A 21,906-nucleotide genomic window follows, 5' to 3' on the forward strand; every position below is an offset into this window, starting at 1 on the left:
TCCTTTTGGTTTGTACTGTAGCTCGTGCACTCTTCATTTTTCTTTTCTTTTTTGTTCTTATAGAACAAGAGGGGATGGATTATATCAATGAATGTTCAAAGGGACGAAAGAACAAAAGAGTTAAGAGGCAATAATACTTAAAACTTATAGTGTGTAACTCATTCTCTATTTTTTATGTTATTTAATATTCTTATATTTATTTAATGTGCATTATGCTCACTGACAGTCTTGAACACATGCATCAATTTATAATTGCATGTATATATAAATAGTTATACGTAGCTTCTTGACAAAAAAAAAAAAATTTACACTCTAATTCAAAAGTTGCTTTAAGTACTCGCGAAAAGGAAGGTTAATAAAATGATAAATATTGAAATAGGAATAATCCATGTTTAGTTTATGAAGTAAAATATATATATATATATATATATATATATATATATATATATATATATATATATATATATATATATATATAAAAGTATTACAGAAGCATAATGGATGATAATGTATTTAGTGATTTACATAATCTCCCTAGGGATTCTACAAGAAGCTAAAAATTTATCAAACAACAATCAAAAAAGAACAAAGCCACCTGATAAATATGACACGATTTATTTTGATTTTTCTATCCATCAAAAGTCTTGAATTTTGAAGATAATCCGTCTATCAACGGATTCAAGAAGGCCAATGTCATCGATTGACTGATCTTCCACGCTATCATCGTCAATGGAAATATTCAAATCCAGAGAAACACAAGGGCTTGTGCCCTCCATTAATGTAGCACCAGCGCTGTTCTCTTCTTCATGTGACCCATCTGTTCTCTGCTTGATTGGAGGAGAGCAGGCTCTGGATCTTGAGCTAAAGCTTTCACAGCTCAAAATTATGATAGCATCACTAAGGCCAACTTCTTGACCATTGTAATTGGTTATTCTTCCTTTTTCAATAGCCCTTTTGAAACGAATTTGAGAGAAAAAATCTGCTTGCTCGACATCTTCCACTAAGAAAACTCTATGTGGATTGCTTGATACCGCGTCAGAAAATCTCTCGATGTAGCTGCAACTTTGTTCATCTCTTGTTCTTTTGTTTCTACAATCTTCGGTGGAGTCTGCTCTTGTAGAGGAAAAACTGCTTAAAGAAATCGAAATGAAGCTTTCATGGGAGCCAAAAACTAGCCTAGCCAATTCTTTAGCTATCTTCTCTTTATCTTCCATATCTACTCCTTGAAAGAACAACCAAGTTTCTTCCTTGGCCACACTGTTTTTTACCTTCCCCTTTCTTCTTGCCATGCCAGACCGGCATTGCAAGATAGTGCTTGCTATTTCAGGGATTATATCTTTCTGCCACGGCACTTTTTTCTCCAATGCATTGCATAGGGTTTTCAAGTTCTCAGCATTCAGCTCCTTGAACTTGTGGAGATGCTCCATTTCGATGACATCACTTGAGGAAGCTGAGTTCGGAGTAGAATTAGTATTTGATGAAAATGGTAGTTGTTTGGTATGATCTTTATGCTCTGGAATGTACTTCCTCAAACTTGGTTCAATGCTGCACTTGTTGATAGCCTCTGTACCGATCCAGAAATGGTTGTCCCTAGATGACTGCTGGGGTTCAACAATGGGCCATTCATTTTGGTTTCGGTACAAATTAGGGTATTGATGGTCATATGAAGTGGAAGAAGAAGGTGATACAGAAGAAAACGTGAGGGTTTCCTCAGAAGAGTAGTTTTGTTGGTGGATTGAACCGCAAAATGAGTTCCATTTTCTGCAAAGATCTTTGATTGGCATAGAATCCTGGAAGAGAGAAATCGAGAGGAAAAAAAACAGTCATTGCTCAACATTGTGTGTACTCGCACGATATTTAGACTGTATACGTACAATCTCGAATTATAGAAGGTCCAAATGTGATTAACTACTTATAATTACCTGATTATCACTATTTTGTACTTTTTTCTCATTTTTGTATTTTTGAAGCCATGCAGGAAGTGTAGAAGTTGAGTCACTATTACAGGTACTATTTGGTAAGCGTCGAGCTTCAGTCTCAAACTTTGCTGAATAATTAGAACAAGAAGTGAGTTGTTTGTCCTCCCCACCTTCAAGTATAATCCAGCTTCTACACCCATTTTCAGCTTTGTTGCTTGTCGACTGACGTAGTAGATCACTGAAGAAAAAGGTGAATGAAGATGTTATTAGACTTTGTTGATCATGTAAAAGAGGTAAATGATGAAGTTGATAATAATAACGTGGAGCTAGCTACAGCTTGGTGGTTATTGATATTTTTCACTACTTAAAACTCTTTGAATTTTTAGAAGAGCAACTTGTATAATAACATGTTGCACATTTGTAAAGGGCAAAAGGCAAAAAAGTGGCTATATAGCTGGGGAGGTATACCTCTCCTTCCCTTTCTCCTTACCATATAAAAAGTGATGAGTTTATAGCATTTTGGCATTTAAATTACAATATTAAAGTAATGTACTATATATATAGCTTTTATTTCCCCTAGCAAACTTCAAATTTGAGTTCCCAAAAAAGAAGGAAAATGGAGTAGATCTCTTTATCTAAACTACTTCTTTCGACTATTACCAAAAAAAATATCTAAACTACTTCTTTTCATTGATCGACTTCTATTTCTTTTTTCTTTTTTCTTTTCTAAAAAGTAATTTGAGAAATAAAATTCATATGCATAGTTCAGAAGAAATTCAAGTCATAGAAAGCACAAATACACACTCAAATAATGCTATACAATTAAATGCAACTTTACTAACTGTTCACCTGTCACTGATGAGACTCAAGCGTAAGCTGCCGGCTGGAATTGTAAGTGGATGGAGACCCAAAACAGTATCTCCCGGTGGATGGTCTGATTTATACTTCATGTAAGTTTGGAAAGTGGCAATCCCCATAAGCCAAAATCTTCCGTTGTTATCTCCAATTGCACAAGCAAATTTGCCAAGTTCTACGATCAGGTATACCAATGGACAGAAATAGCAGCTCCCTTGCTCATGACTTGATGAACTAGTATCCCTATTCTCAATAGCCCATTTAAGATCTCCCAAATTCAAAACCACTCCTTTGCCCATGTAGCTTCTCACATGGCCTTTAAGCTCCTCAAGTTTATGTTCTACCTCTACCCTAGAGAAACTGCCAAAAGAGGAAACTGGAATTGGTAAGAACTTCACTTCCCTCAAGCCCTCAGGAACATCTCCCTTTTGAACTTTGTCCTTGACTCCTTTAACTACAACTTCAATGCTTGCCAGAGATTCCCCTACAATAACAAAACTTCTCCTCCTTTTATTCATTAAATTCTCTATAACACACATCACATCTTCATTTTTAATTGGATCTAAAACTGCTGCTTTTGCTCCAACTTGACTCCAAGGTGGAGACTCTGGATGGACTAAACCATTGCTTTCGTTGGACTTGATACTCACAGAAGGAACACTTTGTGAACATATTTCTAGGGAAACAGCTTCCTCAACATTGCTTTTCACTTGAGTACTGGAGAAACCAGCTTCTCTCATGACTCTACTAACACTAGGATCATCTAAAATGGATATCATCAGCTGCTCTAACTCTATCTTCACTGCAAGGAGAGGTTGCTGCTGGTTCTCAATAGAGCCACGCCGCTGGTGAGCCTGAGCGCGCTTAAAGGCTGCGACCAAGGCATTAGAGATTGAAGGGAACTGTTGAGAGGGAGTACCTATCATGGGGCTTGAAGTTGATGTTGGGAGACGATTAAGCGCGACATTGAAGCAAAGCTCTAGGGCTTTGCACTGAAGAGGGTGAGAGTGTGACTGAAGGCAAGCTGTTCTCAGTAGGCCAGTGGAGGCAGAAAGCATGGTATTAGCAACATGGAGAGGAGTGACTTGGGCATGGCCTCTCCTTCTAGCAAGAGTTACTGCTTGTTTAATAACACTTGCTGCCTCTGCTGTTAGAGCTTGTTGCACTGTGCAACCTCCTGCTCTCATTTTCTGTCTCAGGGTCTTAGCTTGTTACTCGACAATAAGTTATGAAGTCAAAGGAAGTTTCAGAATAGAGTGAGATCAAGAAAGGCTTCTAGTTTCATCTGCTTTTTATGAACTGAGCTAGCTATGGAGGAAGAACTCGTCAATTAAGAAGGAAAGATATATATATTTGGATGGTTTGTGCTGTTTAGGAATTTTTTATTTATTTATAATTAGAGTGAGGGAGGATTGGTAGGCAGTGATCTTCGTATCTATTTCTAGTATGCAAGCGTAATTCCTATGGAGAGGTGGTTCTTCGTCTACCTAGGATTATGATACTTTTTGGTCGTCGAGAGATACAAGGAGAGGGAGGCGAGAGAAGCGTGAGAAATATATGGGAATTTAGGTATGCTTTTCTTGTGGGTGAGGTAAAAATTGGGGTCCAAAGTCGATTTTGTAGTGGAAAGTGGAATGCATGTGCTGACAAGCAGGACGAATGCACCAGTATCAAAGGCAACTCAGCTTTTGCCCTATATACATCTCTAAAATTTTGATAGATCAGATATGGTTTCGCTTGGTAGTCTCTTTTACGCAACCATTAACAGCATTAATTAAGCTATTTAACCTAAAAATCAACATACGTATACCACCAGTAGCCAAGTACAAATCTCAACACATTAAAGCAACAAATCAGTATATTAAAGTATACATTATATTTATTACTTGGTGCCCTCGCTGCCAATTAATATTGGAAAGTAAGTCAATTGGAAGACGATTCCAACCCTTCTGCTATCATTTCATTTGTTGTTTATATATATATATATATAACAATCAATAGACATTTTCAAATAATTAAAAATCGAATGTCACTCAGGAATATGGGAGTAGGGCTTGTTAGGAGATTAGGGTTTTGAAGCTGAACAAATTAAACCTAGTTGCTATACTCTTGCTAGAGTTTATCTTCTATTTTTTAATTTATATTGCTATCAATCTGCAATACTTGATGAACCATACATATTTCTGAAGGTATAGTACATATTTCATATCGTGTAGCTTAAGATTTAAAAAGGCTCTCAATTATAAGTTTTCTGAGAGGGCTCGATAAAAAGAAGGGGGTCATTCTGGAATTTCAACTCAATTTCAATTGAAATTTTGGCTTAAGAAATGGGTGGCTAAAGAGAGGATGTGGTATCTTTTTCACCATCCTCCAAAGAAGAGAACCTGAAAAGAGAATGGGGACTATGTGTCTGAAGGAATCGGGAACTGTGTACGATTTTCTTCCGGAATCAAAGACAAGAAATAAAGTGTCTCAATTAGTTGTATATATTTATTGCACATTACATTAATATTCACAAAGCTTGAAGCTTTTTATGCACAAATATATTGCTTGGGGATTACAACAACTCATACAAACATTCCCTCTTTTCTCTCTCCCCATTATTTCACAAAGTTGCAGCTTTTTAGACCCTCCCTTCGATTAAAAAAAATAAACAAATTAATCAAGTGAAAAATATATGATAACGAACATAAATATAAATATGTACATGTGTAATGTTTCTTTCATTTCGTCTTAACTATGAACATGTGTCTCATGTCATCCCAGGGGCAGTCACCTATGAAGCACAAACATAAATATAAAATACAAATACAATATGACAGGATAACAAGGTAATTTCAAAAAAAAAGAAAAAAAAAAGGATATGATCCGTAAACTATACCTTAATTTTTAAAATTATTTTATATATTATAAAAACTTATTTTGAAACTAAATAAAAATCTAATTTAAAAACAATATGATGAATTGAATAAAAACAATATATGAAAGTATAAATAATAAAATGAAACTCATGTTATTTATATTTTCTTAACAATTATAAATAAATTTGAGTGTCTAAAAATTAAATCATCTTAAAAAAGATTATTCTAAATGTGAAAAGATCAATTATAATTTATTTTTTCTCTTTTATAGTTAATTAGCACTCCACTACAAGTAAATTGATAAATGCAAATGGAAATCCTAACAAAAGATCAATTATAAATAAATTTGAATGTCTAAAAATTAAATCATCTTAAAAAAGATTATACTAAATGTGAAAAGATCAATTATAATTTATTTTTTCTCTTTTATAGTTAGTTAGCACTCCACTACAAGAAAATTGATATATGGAAATGGAAATCCTAACAAAAAAAATTTGTTGGTAGATTGCGATAAACTTTACCAACGGCATAGTTTCTCGCTATGTTCTTCGGTAATTACCGACGAAATCTTTTCATCGGTGTATACTAAGAGAATTACAAAAGAAAAAGGAAAGAATTAAAAAAAAAAGTCACAATGGTGTGTCATTTGTTTACAAATAAAATTATACACAATATAAAACCATCGATAAAATTCGTTCATAAATTCATCAGTAATATTTAAGTTATGACCTGGCGAGCGACCCCCCCCAAAATTTATTCTTGTCTCTCTATAAGCTCTCTACAAAAACAACAGAACCTCCCCACCTCATTTTATTACAAATCAACCTCCTACCTCAAATCCGACCACCCCAACACTTAGTTTGTCTGGATTTCTATTTTGATTCATTTTTTTTAGGATTCCTGACTTCAAATGAGCAAAACTATCCTTTTTTTTTATTTTAACTCAATTTTAAAATGTTAATTTTTATTGTATATTTTTGTAGTATATGTAGTTTGTTTGTATGTTTATTTTTATTATAGAATTTTGTTGTATGAATATATGGTTTGTACAGGGTTTGTTTGAGATTTGAAAAATTATATTTGTTTGTAATTAGATGAAATTGATTTCAAATTTGTGACTTAGGTGTTTTGTAATGAAATAAATAACGGCTTATTTAATAGGTACGTTTTATATTTTGTCAATTTTATTGTTGAGTTGATAATTTTGGTAAATATGTATAAATTTGAATTTATATAGATAATTGATAATGATTTAAGAGTACTATTAAAATATATTGAATAAGTTTAAGTTAAACTAATATTAGCTAATTTATTTAGTTATATAATTAATTAATATATGTTGTCATCAACATTTCATATAGGTTTGATATAAGTAATGGATCATTATTCATAGAGATATAGAGATTCACCTAAAGGGTTGCATAGGATGAATTATTATCATGGGGTTGAGGGTTTTATTAAGTACACACTATCTAATCTGAGAAATATTAGTGGAAGCGATATTAGATGTTTATGTAAGAGGTGTAGAAATAAAACAAATTCTTGATCCAAATGTTATAATGATGCATCTTCTACAAAAAACAATTCATGGAGAAATGCTTGTGTTGGTTTGCATAGGGAGAACCATATGTTCCATACGAAACCATGGTAAAAAGGATGGTTGGCTCAAGTTCCAGTTCTAGCAATGTGCATGGAGTTATAGATGAAAATAGTAATTCTTATTGAAATATGGTTATGCATGCAAGGAGAATAAATCAGGGTTATGTCGGTGAATGTTCAATCATAGATGAAGAATCAAATGTAGACGTGACCAGATTTTTTAATCTTTTGAAAGATTACGATGAACCATTATGGGGTGGGGGCACAAATCACAGTAAATTATCAGCAGTTGCATAAATGTTCACCATTAAGTCAGATCATAGGCAAAAAAACATTTTACTCGAAGGGATTAGGCTAAAAGAGAACTTTCATGCTTCTAAATCCATGAAGAAATCCTTCGGCCTAGAATACCATAAAATTGACATATGTCCAAAATTCTGCGTGTTCTATTATCTTGAAAATACAAAGTTGGTCGATTGTAGAACATGTAGGCATGCTCATTACAAATCCAAAACTGGTAAGGAAAGGATAATTTTTGCACATAAAAAACTTAGATAATTCTTATTTACTCCTAAACTGTACAGGTATTCATCCAGTTGATGCAGTGGATAGAGTCATGGTGCACCCATCCAATAGTGAAGCCTGAAAATATTTTAATAGGGTGCATCTTCTATTTTTAATGGAATCAAGGAACATATATCTTGGGTTATGTACAAACAAATTCAATCCATTCGGGTTATTTGTTTATCCTTTTTCTTATTGGTCATTGATACTACGGTTTACACTTACATTCATTTAATTCCATACAAATACTTGTGCAACCTTAAGAAAAAAGTAAAAAATATTGAGGCTTTGATATTTGTTGAAGAGATCTTAACATTTATCTCGTACTATTTCGAGTCTTACTTGAGAAGAAAAATCAATCGTATTCCAAAAAATGACGATGGTGGGGAAGTGCCTTCTAATGGGTACTTGTCAATATTTTTCAATCCTGGATGACTTGTACCAAAAAATATTGTGAGGGGAAGATACTTGACAAAATTTCAATTCAGACATGCACATAATTATGTGTTATTTAACTACGATGAACTAAGACCTTTTATTCAGTACGTATAATAATTAACATACCGTTATTTTTGAAAAAATTATGTCTTATACAACCATAAACAAATAGATTGAATAATTCTTATAGGCAATATCATCAATTTTTACTATCCCAAAACTCATAGCTGACTGAATCTCAACTCTTTTGATTACAAGATGAACAATTTTCCATGTAATTCAGAACTCATGTAAGTACTGCTTAATTATTCTTATCTCTTGGAATACTTAATTTTATTATATATTTCTCTTAACTATTACTGGTTATAATTCGTGTACCAGGTTTAGTAATTGGGATGGAATGCTAGTGTTACTTTGAATTTATTATGTATGAGTCTTGAAAGAAAAATGAAGTGTTATATAACATGCATTTCATCAATGGACATGGTTTTATACTGAAGAGTATGGTCATGATAGAAAGATATATAATAATAGGGTTTGTGTTAAGGATCACTTCTAATGAGTTTAAAATTAACAATTATAAAAAATTAGAAGAAGTCATTGAATTGCAATATCATAAAGAGAAGAAAAAAGTCTTTTTATTCAAATATTATTGGTATGATACCACTAATAGAGCAATCAGAGTAGATCACCATCATGGTTTAGTCAAAATTAGTACAAGCTAGACGATATCTTTGTTTTCTCCAAGAAATACTAACAAGTTTATTTCACATACACTCATTCCTTTATAAAGGATCGCTCAAGAGTTGATTGGTTGTCCATAGTTTAAGCAAAACTTAGGGGTCATGATCAGGTTTTGTTCAAGATGGTAGCAATGAAGTAACTGTAAGAGATGATGTCTTTCAACTTGATAAGTTAGTTGATTCATATCGAGTTGTTCTGTCTACCAACTTACAAGATATATTCAAACTTTCACGATACTGAGAATACTTTTATTGATGTTGACGTTAAGGAGTTAAATGATATTTTGAGAACCAACAAACATACAGAAGCCAATGAAGATGATGATAGCAATAAAAACAACATAAAATATTACAATAGAGATGACGATGATGAAATTGAAGAAGAAGAAGAAGACAATTTTAATAAATTTGTACAACATGAATGTGTAATGAAATTAACTATAATATAATATTTCTTGACAAAATTAACTTTAATGTAATGATAATGACGTGAATTTATTATTGCCTGACAAGGAAATAATTATTTTTTTGTGATTTTATTATTATACACATAACTGGTGTAATTGTGCTATGATTTTAATGTATTTGTAGGATGTATGGATAAAGAATACAAATACAATTTGGACTAAAAAATATTTTATACTGATGGAATTACCAACAACATGTAAAATACCAACAGATACACCGACGATATAAATCCATTGGAAAATTCCAAAGAGTTAGGAAAACATTACATGCATTGCCATTGATACTTACAGACAGAATCTCTGATGGATAAAAAACATATAGATGGAATCACCGACAGATTAAGTCCGTCAGTATATTTTAAAGAGTTGGAAAGAAATTACACTCTGATGCCACTAGAAAATACAGATGGAATCACCATAAGATTAAATTCGTCGATATATTCCTGAGAGGTTGGGAACTGTTCATTACAGATGCCATTGAAATATACAAGGGTATAACATAAAGATTTCCTAAGTTTTTAAAGGATAATAAGTTTGTAAGAGGCAAAACTTTTCAAAGAAAAGCAAAAAAAAGAAAGTAGTTGTTCTAGGTATATTTTATTATCCAAATGTAAAAAACCTTTGTAGCCTACTTATGGTGTGTTTTTTATTTTTTATTTTTATTTATGTTTACAAACATAGAAAAGAGGTTAGGAATGCTCAACAAGTGATATTGTATTCACCTCTTTGTTGCTGTGTTTTTTTTACTGAAGTTCTTTTGATGTTAAAGTTAATGTTTAAGTTGTTTTTTTTATATATAATATGTTGTTTTAGTTTTTATTTAACTTAATCAATGCATGTTGAAGTAAGGATGTTCATTCTGAGTTTGTTAGATCTGTTCATAACCAAAATGAGTTTAGAAAACCAATTTTGAATCCATATGACATAAACATGTAGTCTATTTTAAGTTGATAGTTTTTTTAATTTGTTACCTCATTCATGATTTTGATGTTATTAGATGGGTTTCTGTTGTATTTCTAGTCATGTTCTTTGTGTTATTGGAAAGAACATTACCTTAGCCTCATGATTCAGATATGTTTTGGTTCATTTATTTGCACTAAACCTTTCAAACAACTTGATTAGTCAATAATCTAGGGTTTGTTTGCATTAATAACAAGTTTTTGATGTGATATGATCATAAGGTTTCGGTTTTGAACTGAAACCCATTTTGATAAAATTATATTTATTATTTGATAATTGAAGTGAATGGATGCTGAATTATTAATCCTTACATGATTTTCAGACATGTTTGTGCCCTTTTTTGGACTGCATTAGGTCTGATTTGTGACCCATGTTACTAGGTTTAAGATTAGTGTTCTTCGTGTTCTTTATTTATTTTTTTTAAGAATTTTTTTATTTTTTGTGTTTTTTGGTGTTTAATTTATTTTTTGAACTTGGTTTTATTTTTGGGTTATTTTCGGATCAAACTAAGATTCTTGGTTCGGTTTATAATCGAACCAAAAATTTTAGACCAACTCAAGCTGGTTGACCTAGTCGGGTCAAAATTGGATCAAAGGTTTAATACCTTATTTGGTTTGTCATGTTTTTGTTAAAGGTTTTTTAGTTTAAGGGTGTGTTTGGTAAACACCCTTTAGGCCTATTTTGGTAGTTTTATTACAAAGAGAAATGAGTTTTTACTAAACAAAGCCTAAAACAATAATAATAAATAAATAATAATAAAACAAATATTTTCTTTTTTCTTGCATATGGCTAAAAATCCTAAAGTTATTTAAAAAAAAAATTTTTAAAAGAATCTAAATACTTTGGCATGTTTAAAAACATATTGAATGGATTTTATAACAAGTTTGTAAAATTCCAAAGGATTTTGTTTTTTAATATGTGAGATTATAAACTTATACGTGAGACTTATTCTTGATATTAAATAAAAAGAGAGAGATTGTTTATTTAATTTTTATGTTGGCATTAGAATGACTAGGTTTTAACTTGATAAAACAAAGATCTCTTTACTAATGAGGTATTTTATTAAACATTAGATATACCAACGGTTTAACAACATACCATTACCTTAGTTTACATCAGATAAATAAATTATAAATCTCGGTAAATAAATTTTTACGTAAATTGCAAACTAAATAAATGAAAATTAAAATGAAGAAATTCATGTATAGATTTAATAAAAAAACGGGAATTCAAAAAACATTTATATAAATTTTTGGACGAAATATTTCGAGATATTATAAATTAACCCGGAAATATTAAGGGTTGAATTAAATTAAAGAAAATGAACTAAACTAAAAAGTTGAGGGGTGAAATTATAAGAAATGAAAAGAGGTATAACTTAATTATAAGAAGAAAAAGATGTGGGGAAAAAGTTGTACACTTAAAGGAAATGGGGTCTAATTGCAAAAAGAAGAAATTATAGGTATAAATATCCCTCTCTATTGCTCATCAAACTGCAGCAATATTAAGAGAAAGGGAGGGAGTTTTTGAATTTATTCTTGCCAAATCAAGAGAAAAACAACAAAATTCCAAGAACCCATCCAAGATTAAGGGTTTATAGGTAGAATAAACACTAGTGGGTAATAGATTAACAAGAAAATTTGAACAAGAAAGAGGAGGGAGGGTCGACTGCCATTAGAAAAAGGGGGAGTCAAAAATTTTCAACTTGTTGAAAATTGAGACCTTGATTCTTACCAGGTAAGGAATTCTAAACATGGTCCTATAAGTCGTTTCAAATTCGATTACGAATTGATGCCTTAATGTTGAATTTTAGATTAAAGTTCTTAGACTTGAATTGGAGGAAATGTATTAATTATTAAAATTAAGTTAATTCATGTGTTGTATGTGATTGGGGGCATGAAATCATGATGATTTTTCAAAGAAAATATATGGGTAATTATGTAAGGGGTGGCCGACCATATGAAAATAAAAGAGGGGATTTGTGGTTTTTTCTTATTTGAATCTATTATAATAGGTTGTTTGTGAAGTGAGTGTGTGTGCGCGAGTTGAATGAAATTAGTACGAAGGGAATGAGGGAACTCTTGGTTCATTAAGGTTATGCTTTTGGCCAATTATGCATCACAGGGGAATGATGTTTAATTTGATATATTTAGCTTGATGAGTGTTTAATTTTGTCAAAATAAGAAAAGATAAATGTTGAAATAGATTGTGTTTAGAAAGAACATTGTTCGGAAAGTTAGTGAATCGATGAAAATATTCTATTTTGATATTAAGAGGGAAGATTGTAATAAATAGAGTAAATTGGCTCTTAAAAGATATTTTTGAAACTCTTATATGATATGTGATATGGCTAGGGGTTGAGATAAAAGAGAAAAAGTTGAATTGAGGATGTTGTGTAAATGGAAAGGTTGACGAATAGGGACAGATTCGTCTCCTAACTTTTAAAGAGAATTCAGGTAGAAAGATGAGGGAATTAGGATCAGGTTCCTTCATAGAAATTATAGTTTTAGATGTTTACTAACTAAAAAAATTGATCTTTCTCAATTTGGAGCTATAGAACTCCAGTTATGGGTCACTAACCGAGACTGGGTCATGACAGACCTTGTATAGTAGTAGGTCTGATTCGTTGATGAGTGATTTTAAGTATCTTAGGGGCATAACTGGGTTCTCCTCCCCCTAGGGGACTTGTAGCCCCGTGTATTAGCTTTCCAAACAAACCAGCCTTGCTTGAAACAGAGTCCCATAGCTCCGGATATAGTCCAAACTCTAAGGAGAGGTTGGAATGTGACCTCTACTGGCAGATTTGAAAAGAAGCTAAAGTGATTATCTAGACGCGTTAAGGGTAAAAATTGGATCCTTTCATTTCGGTGAACATGTGATATTACATTTTAATTTCCAAAAGAAACGAGTCATATTCAAAATGGAAATTTGTAATGATAACAATGGTCAGACGAAGAATGATGATATTATTAGATGAAATGAAAAAATGTAAAATATAAAAAAGGGAATAATTGAAAGAAAGACCTGTATTGGTTGTTAATATAGTTATTATGAAATGTATCCTTGAATGAGGATAATTTATGAGATATGCCAGTGATTATAAAAGGGACCACAGACGTGGTGCAACGTAGCAAAGGAGCACGAGTAGAGCTTTTACTGCAAGTAAGTGATTTACACCTATACTTTCTAGTTAAATTTCATGATTTAATATGTTATTGATGTTAAATGTGAATTAATGAATGTTGGATATCATGTGAAAGGATGAAAGTTTGTGTAATAATGTTATTATTATGATAACATTCCAAATATATGTGTGTTCAAGGTGAATGGTCCTTGTATGAATTGCCAAGTGATGAAATTATCGCTGACATAGAAAATATGAGAAGTGTGATATATGGCATGGATTAACATATATTTAGTGTATGTTAGGCTCTCAAGTAATGGGATCATCATGTATTGACTAGTATACATTTAGTATATGTTAGGATCCCGGGGAAGGGAATCACCATGTATTGACTAGCATACATTTAGTGTATCACGGGATCCCCGGTAAGGGAAACATCATGCATCAATGCCTATAGGTTGATTTTAATGAAATCTTGAATGGAAATTAAAAATGAAAGGTGAGATAGTTTTAGGTAGATAGGCGAGAAGGAGTTCTAACAGAATCAAAAGGGAGAAGCAAATAGAATATGAATATATGCTTGTTTTTCGTTTAAAAAATTGTTGGATTTTGGTGTTATTGTACTTATTCTTATTGTAGTACTAATGTTACAATAATACGTATTTTGTTTCAGGACCTTCGCGTGTACGACATGAGTAAATCCTAGTTTTTTTTGTTCACTTTTTGTATCTAATTATAGGGAGTATTCTTGTATTTTTAGTATAAAAGTATTTGTATAACTTAATGTTTAAGCTTGAATAGATGAGCTTAACTTTGAAATTTATATAATCATGTTCTATGTATGTGTGTTTATCTCGTATTTTCCTTTATACAGATATTTCATGTTAGATGTTAGATGTATACTATGTTTATGGTGGTGATGATGATGATGTTTATTAGGATTGAGACCCAGGATGTTTGGGTTGTAATTGAGTTATGAGATGTGGGATTTTAGAAGTGTAAATAGATTAATTTCGATAACTTGGGACCTCCCGGTATAGGGGAGATTCTGTCAAAATTTCGGTAGACTTTTATATGAAAACCGTATATATATATAAAAAACATTTACCCTATTTTCCATTCGACATGAGATTGTTGTTTTATCCCGGATATGGGGGATGTTATATAAGTAATGCAGATTATCTCAAGTAAGGTATACTAAGGGTACTAATACATTTTCTTTACGCAATCAGTCCTTTTACCCAAACTTTAAGACCAATCAGGGTTCATAGTGATCAAAATACTAAGTCGAGACTCTCATTCTGTTTTTTTATTGATAAAGGACAAGAATTTCTTGTCTTTTGCATCAACATCACCACCAAAGATCCAAATCCGGGAGGATAATCGTTGTAACGCCGCACATGTACGACAAATTCCATTAGACTATAGTTTGGTTTGTATTCCATATCTGAAGATATGAAGCCTTTTCCCTAAGATAATAGATGGAGTCAAAGGCACATGTTTGTATTTTTTTTCTTATAAAACATTAATCAAAAGATCTTATAACGATTGGGAGTCCTATTTCAGAATTATAGTAATCCATTTTAGTTATGTTTAATAAAGGGTTAATAGGGTTAAAATCCTTGTAAAATACAAAATTGTTTGTTTTGAATTGTTTAGAAAGGTTAATGGTTACTAATAATTTTCACTAATAAAAAATAATAAATTTATTACACTCATTACATAAAAATAATAAGGACTCAAACAAATATAGTAAATCAATTGAAAGATCAAAACACAAATCTATAGACTATATTAAAGGAAATAAGATAAAAGGAATAGTAGTATAGATAAGAAACCTGTAATAAAAAGATGTGAGTACCACAAATTAAGTTAATAATCGACTCTATAAACCATAAATATCCATTCCAAGGCCAAAAAAACTATGAATTGTGTAGGAGTGACTTAAACACCGACTTGAAGTGGCTCAAACTCTAAAGCTAATATTAAAGAGTTCAACAAATATCTCTCTCAATCACCATGTTCCCTTTTTGTTAAGTCAGTGAACTCCATTTTAAAAAAGAAAAGCAAAAATTAACAAGGCAAAACTTATTCACATAGAAACATATCTAAGAAATATAAACAAGGATCCAAGTTGGTGTTTTCAGAAGATAAATTTTACTCTTTTACTCTTCAAGCATTGAGGATAAACTATAACCTTTAAACAACTTTTTTTTATTGACATCTCATCTAGTATTACTAATAATTTAATTTCTCTCTTTCTTTTCACTAACAATTCACCCTTCAATTAATTAATTATAGTTATTAGACTTGACCCGACCCAACAGGTAAACATAGTGATTCATCTAGTATTTACTTTGATAATGAATTCCAAGTCAAGGACCACCCTTTTGTATCCATAGGCGAGATAGGCATAATAATCTACTTGCTATATATAACAATATATAGTGTACCACGAGATTCATTCCATGCAATTTATATTGAATTCAGAAATAATTAATTTTCAAATAGAGGACAAGTTTTAGACCTAAAAGATCTCACTTGTTGATTCACTATCTAGAAACATGAAGAATGTGAACAAGATTCTTATCATGGTGGGGAGTGCATTGGTGCATACTGCGTACCATAAACTTTAGATCAATTGAATACTCAATGACCTTCATTAGCAAGAGGTAAGTTTCAAAAGAAAGCCTGGAATATATTATTTTATGGCATCATTTGGAGTATTTGGCTTGGTAGGAATGATTTAATCTTCAATATATAACATTGTGTCAAATTAGGACTAAATCTTTTCTTTGATCCTACATCGTCTAACTATATGGTTCCAGACTACTCAGACAAATTTTTCTTACACTGACAATACTCTTTATTGTAGTGCAAATGACATTCTAAGATGAACAAACTAAAATAAATATAACTATTTAGTTTGTCTTATTTGGAATATAACTCTTATATTGTTTTCTTTGTCATCTACTAGATGATTGTTTATAATATAATCAACTATTATATATAAAAATAGATCTCAAGCCTCATATTCAAAGATATAACCAATAACAAATAAAAGGTGTTTAATTAAAACTTATACCGATTAATAATCATAGAGTCTAAATTTTATGGTGATCCAAATTTTATGTTGACACTTTGTGAGAATCATAGAATGGAAGAAACTAATGTGTAAAAAAAAAGGTTAATTTTGATAACGAGGTTAAATTTAGTATATACCAATACTACATGATTTGTTTATCTTGCTCAGCTTTTAATTAGCTTAACTTGTGTGCTGGTATGTTTAGATTTATATATTTTGGCCCATGTTAAGGCATCTTTAATGGAAAAGCTAAAAAAAAAAACTAAAAGAAAAAAAACTATTTTTTTAATTTTTCTCCTTTAATTTTGCAGCTCCAAATGAATGGTGAGACAAAAAGTTAAAATATTTTTTTATCAAAGATAAGTCATTCAAACTTATCTATTAAAAGAACAAAAAATGTTCAAATAAATTATTCAAAGATTTCTTTATTTATCAATTAAATGGTTTTCAATGGTTATAATTAAATATATTAAAATACAAATTAATTGTTGAAATGTTTTTTTTAAGTACACATAAAAGTAATTAAATAAATTATTTTTATACTATTAAAAAATTATATCAACAATATAACTTTTCTAAATTGCTTTTCGCTATCTTCATGGTCTCTCTCCTAGCTAGCGCTATTAAAAACGATCTAACATGGTCTCACTCCTAGCTAGCGTGCCTTGGCATGAAAAAGGAGAGCTACAAGGCTACCACCATATCTATATATGCATTTCAAAATAAACAAACCAGAACATATTTTCTTTACACAGCAAACGAGGGATATCCCTTTCAGTCCTCAATCATCTTCGACTTTTACCTGTTTCCTTTCATAGAAATACTCTTGGAAAATCAGTGTTCAGCACCCCTCATACTTTCGATCTCAGTATCGTTCCCTTGTCCTTGCAAGAAAAGTAGGCCACAAAACAAAATGTTAGAGGAATCCAAAGAGAGAGAGAGATCTAACTTATAACAGTCACATGATAAAAGGTAATGCTGATGCAGACAAGTACAAGATCTTTATAAGGTCATCTCCATGAACTGTAGTCTAGTCAGCCAACCAAGAATGTTATTTTTTCTTTACAAGAGAACTGGCCAAGAAGAAAATAGCATCAAGTGATTCAAGCCCACGAAGGAAATTTCATTTCACATGACCGGATAAGACATGATATGAGAAATAACAAGGGTTTGTCATCGCTGGGAATGTTTAATATTTTTTTTTTCAACAATTTCATGAGAAGCTATCATGTCCCCAATTAGGTCAGGAATTCTAGCACTGCCATCACATAATTTATCAAGCAAAGTCTTGAAGATATTATTTATACTAAAGATAATCCAGATTGATGGTGCAGATATTGAATATTTCTGCAGTTATGTCATTACCTAAGAAAGTTTTTCTATTACCTAATTTAAATGATCTTGTAATTATTATATATTCTTTTAAGAATCAAGGACATAATCATATCATTAATTTATATATTAGGTTCTAATTCTAGTTCATATATACTTGCACAATTTCATCAATAAGACTTGTGGTTAGAGATTGTAATTCTTGAATTTCCTGAATAAGCATTTTTTCTTCTTCTTCTATTATGGAAGATCATTCTAAGCAAGTTATGGAAGAAAGCTCCAAGTTAATTCCTCTTTTGACCAATAGTATTGATGACAAAAATACCTCTCAAAGGTTTAGTTTAATATTGCTAAATGAATTCAACCATCTCTCTTTTTAAGAGATCAAAGTCGGGATTCATCAATGGTTTAACATCTTCTCTAGATGTGGATGCCCTAGAATATGTCTAACAATTGAGTAATATTTTTATCTTGAATAATTTGCTTCTCCTACCATTGTTTCGATAACTAATGGAAAGGGTTCTCATGTGAAGGGTAAGGGAAAATCAAATTAAACTCTGAAAAAAACCATGCCTAGTGTCTTATATATTCCCTTTCTTCCTTTCCATTTACTCTCAGTCAGTAAGTTAACCTCTACGTTCAATTGTGATGTGATTTTCACTCATCACGAGGTTATATTTCAAGATCAATTAACCAAAAAGATTATTGGTGAAGGTTTTTTCCTGCATAGTCTCTATTATTTCTCTCATGATAATCGTGTTTTCAAGGGATTTCAGGCTAGTTTCAAAACATTGTATGAGCCACTTTTATGGCATTGTCGTCTAGCACATTTGTCAGATTTTGTTCTTAGCAAAATAAATTCAGTACCAACCAAGGAACCTTTTAAATGTGAAATTTGTTATTTTTTTCAAATCATCTAAACTTCATTTTAATCCTTCAGTATCACATGCAACTCATGCATTTCAACTTGTACACTTAGATGTATGGGGATCATTCTATACTTCACTAGATAGTTTTAAATACTTCGTAACCTTTATTAACTATTTCTCTAGAGTCACGTGAGTGTATTTGTTGAAAGCTAAGAGTGAAATATTTGACTGTTTTAAGGATTTTCATATGTTGATTACTAATCAATTCTCAACTCATCTTAAAATTATTCGATCAGATAATGGCACCGAATGCAGATCCAAAGACATGTCACATTATTTATGTTTTAATATCTTATTGTATCGACTAGTTGTATTGGTACATCCTAATAAAATGGGGTTTCTGAACGGAAAAATCATGATCTACTTGGAAAAACTTATGTCATAATGTTACAAATTTATGTTCTAAAATGGTTTTGGTCATGTGATGTTCTCACAACTGCATATCTTATAAATCGCTTACCCAACCATGTGCTGAATTTTAAATCTCTTCTTGAAGTTTTGTAGGGTAAAAGTCCAAATTTGTCACATCTCAAAGTGTTTGGATGCTCTTGTTTTGTGCACTTGCCACCATCACAACGTGATAAGCTTGATTCAAGAGCAACTAAGTATATTTTCTTGGGGTATTCTCAAACACGAAGGGTACAAGTGTTATGATCTCTCACTAAAGAAGATGTATATATCAAGAGATGTTAGATTCATTGAAGACATCCCTTATTTCTCTACAATAAGTCAGAGGGAGGATCATTTTAAATTATTTTTGTTGTCTAGTTCAAGTTTTATTGATCAGGGTCCATGTTCTCTACAACATCAGTCCACTTGTGCTGAAACTAATTAATTTCAATTCTGACAGCCCTACATCAAATCAAGTTCTGCTGATGACATTCAATGTGTCAATCTAATATATGATGAAAATCATTCTGATGAAGCCATTGGAATAGAGTTCAAATCTAATTAGTGCTAGAATCAAGTGTGTAAGAAGTTCTTAATATTCCAAATGATCAACCAGCTTCAAGAAGAATATCCTACAGAAAATGTCAACCCCCTCCCAGACTACAAGAGTATGTAACTTATAATGTCAAGCATCCAGTCTTTAAATCTGACCAAACGTCTCTAAATCACAGAGCATTCCTCACTTCCATGTCAAATTTTCATGAGCTCAAGACATTTCAAGAAGCTCAATCTTAAGTTGTATGGTAGAAGGCTATGAAGGAAGAATTTACTACACTTGACAGCAATCATACATTGAGCATCATGCCTTTTCCCATAAGTAAACAAGCAAAAGGTTGTCGCTGGATTTTCAAGTCTAAGTTCAACTCATATAGAATAATTAAACAACATAAAGCTCGACTTGTAGCTCAAGGTTTCTCTTAGAAATTTGAAGTCAATTATATGAAAACATTTGCTCATGTGGAAAAAATGACTATTGTCAGAGTCTTATCATTTGTTGCAATCAATCATGGCTGGTCATTATATCAAATGGATATAAGAAATGCATTCTTACATGGAGAACTTGAAGAAAAAGTGTTCATAAAACTACCTCCTGGACATCCATATAGTAACCATCCTAATTTGGTTTGCAAACTTCATAAATCCATTTATGGATTGAAGCAGTTTCCATGACCATGGCATGCAAAGTTAAGCATTGCACCACTGAAGGCTCTTGGTTTGACAAGAAGCAATGTTGATTCTTCCCTATTTGTCCAGTAGAATTCAAAAGACAAGCTTGTTATACTTGTCTATATAGATGATTTAATAATCACGAGGAACAATACAGATTTTGTAGCCAAATTGAAGAAGGATCTGTAGTAGCAATTCTCAATTTAAGATCTTAGGAAACTAAAGTACTTATTAGGGATTAAAATAATAACTTATAGCAAAGGTTTCTTTCTAAATCAATGAAAGTATATCTTGGACTTGTTACAAGATGTTGAGATACTACATACTAAGCTAGCCATTACTCCTCTGGACAATAAGGTCAAATTGGACTCCTCAAGCAAACCTCTCGTGTCATTCACCACTTATCAAAGAATTGTTGGCAAATTAATTTACTTAACAATTACTAGACCATATATTACAGTTGCTGTCAGTCTATTATAATTCAGCATCTTAGCATGATGAAATACATTTTTCAATATTTGAAAGGGACTATTGGTCGTGACATTGTTATGACACACAATGAGCACATAGACATTATAGGCTGCACAGACTCTGATTGGGTATACAATGCACTAGATAGATGATCTACCACTGGATATTGCATGCCTGTTAGAGGTATTTTAATGTCCTAGAAAAGCAAAAAAACAACAAGTGGTCGCTCACTCAAGTGTTGAAGCTAAATACCGCGCAATAGCATCTGCTTCATGCGAATTGATCTGGCTCAAGAATTTACTTACAAATCTCGGTTTCCACAATCATACACCAATGACATTGTTTCATGATAATCAAGTTATTATGCATATTGTGGCTTATCCGGTGTTTCATGAACAAACAAAACACCTTAAAGTGGATTGTAATTATATTCATCGGCAAGTTCAAGCTAAACCTATTCAGACTATATACTTGCACACTTGTGATCAATTAGCTGATGTGTTTATCAAAATTGCACCTTATGTTCATTTTTATCGGTTGTTAAGCAAGCTTGAATCAATTAATCCACTTGATCCAGCTTGAGGGGAAAGGGAGTCTTGAAGATATTATAGATACTGAAGATATTGCATATTAATGGTGTAAATATTGAAGATTTATATAGTTATGTCCTTACCTAAGATAATTTACCTATACCTAGTTGAGATGATCTAGTAATTACTATATATCCTTTCTAGAATCAAGGACATAATCATATCATTAATTGTTGTATTAGATTATGATTCTAGTTGATATATACTTGCACAATTCCATCAATAAGACTTATGATTAGAGATTGTATTTCTCAAATTTTCTTCACAAAGCTTTTATTTTAGATTCTGCCACCATTTTATGTGTAGGTATTTCCAAGTAATCCATCAAGAAAAACATTTATTATTAGTGTCA

The 21,906-nt window shown here is 31.6% G+C and overlaps 1 protein-coding gene across 1 annotated transcript; it reads right to left on the minus strand.

Moving 5' to 3' along the window:
- Positions 1–489: 489 nt before the first annotated feature.
- LOC7469954 (protein SMAX1-LIKE 3) lies at positions 490–4,369 on the minus strand. The gene is made up of 3 exons (XM_002323356.4): positions 2,769–4,369; positions 1,923–2,157; positions 490–1,790 (listed from the first exon to the last, which is right to left on the minus strand). The coding sequence occupies exons 1-3, from the start codon at positions 3,959–3,961 to the stop codon at positions 636–638; spliced, it is 2,583 nt and encodes an 860-aa protein (XP_002323392.3). The 5' UTR covers positions 3,962–4,369; the 3' UTR covers positions 490–635.
- Between the last annotated feature and the right edge of the window lie 17,537 nt (positions 4,370–21,906).

The sequence above is a fragment of the Populus trichocarpa genome, chromosome 16 (assembly GCF_000002775.5).
Source record: "Populus trichocarpa isolate Nisqually-1 chromosome 16, P.trichocarpa_v4.1, whole genome shotgun sequence".
NCBI lineage: Eukaryota > Viridiplantae > Streptophyta > Magnoliopsida > Malpighiales > Salicaceae > Populus > Populus trichocarpa.

What these genes read in the sequence shown, in the direction of transcription:
- LOC7469954 (XM_002323356.4), bottom strand. Translation starts at nt 3,961, where the DNA reads ATGAGAGCAGGAGGTTGCACAGTGCAACAAGCTCTAACAGCAGAGGCA. An exon ending in TTGAGTCTCATCAGTGACAG is followed by an intron (nt 2,158 to 2,768) that starts GTGAACAGTTAG and finishes CTTTTTCTTCAG; the next exon opens with TGATCTACTACGTCAGTCGA. An exon ending in TACAAAATAGTGATAATCAG is followed by an intron (nt 1,791 to 1,922) that starts GTAATTATAAGT and finishes TCTCTCTTCCAG; the next exon opens with GATTCTATGCCAATCAAAGA.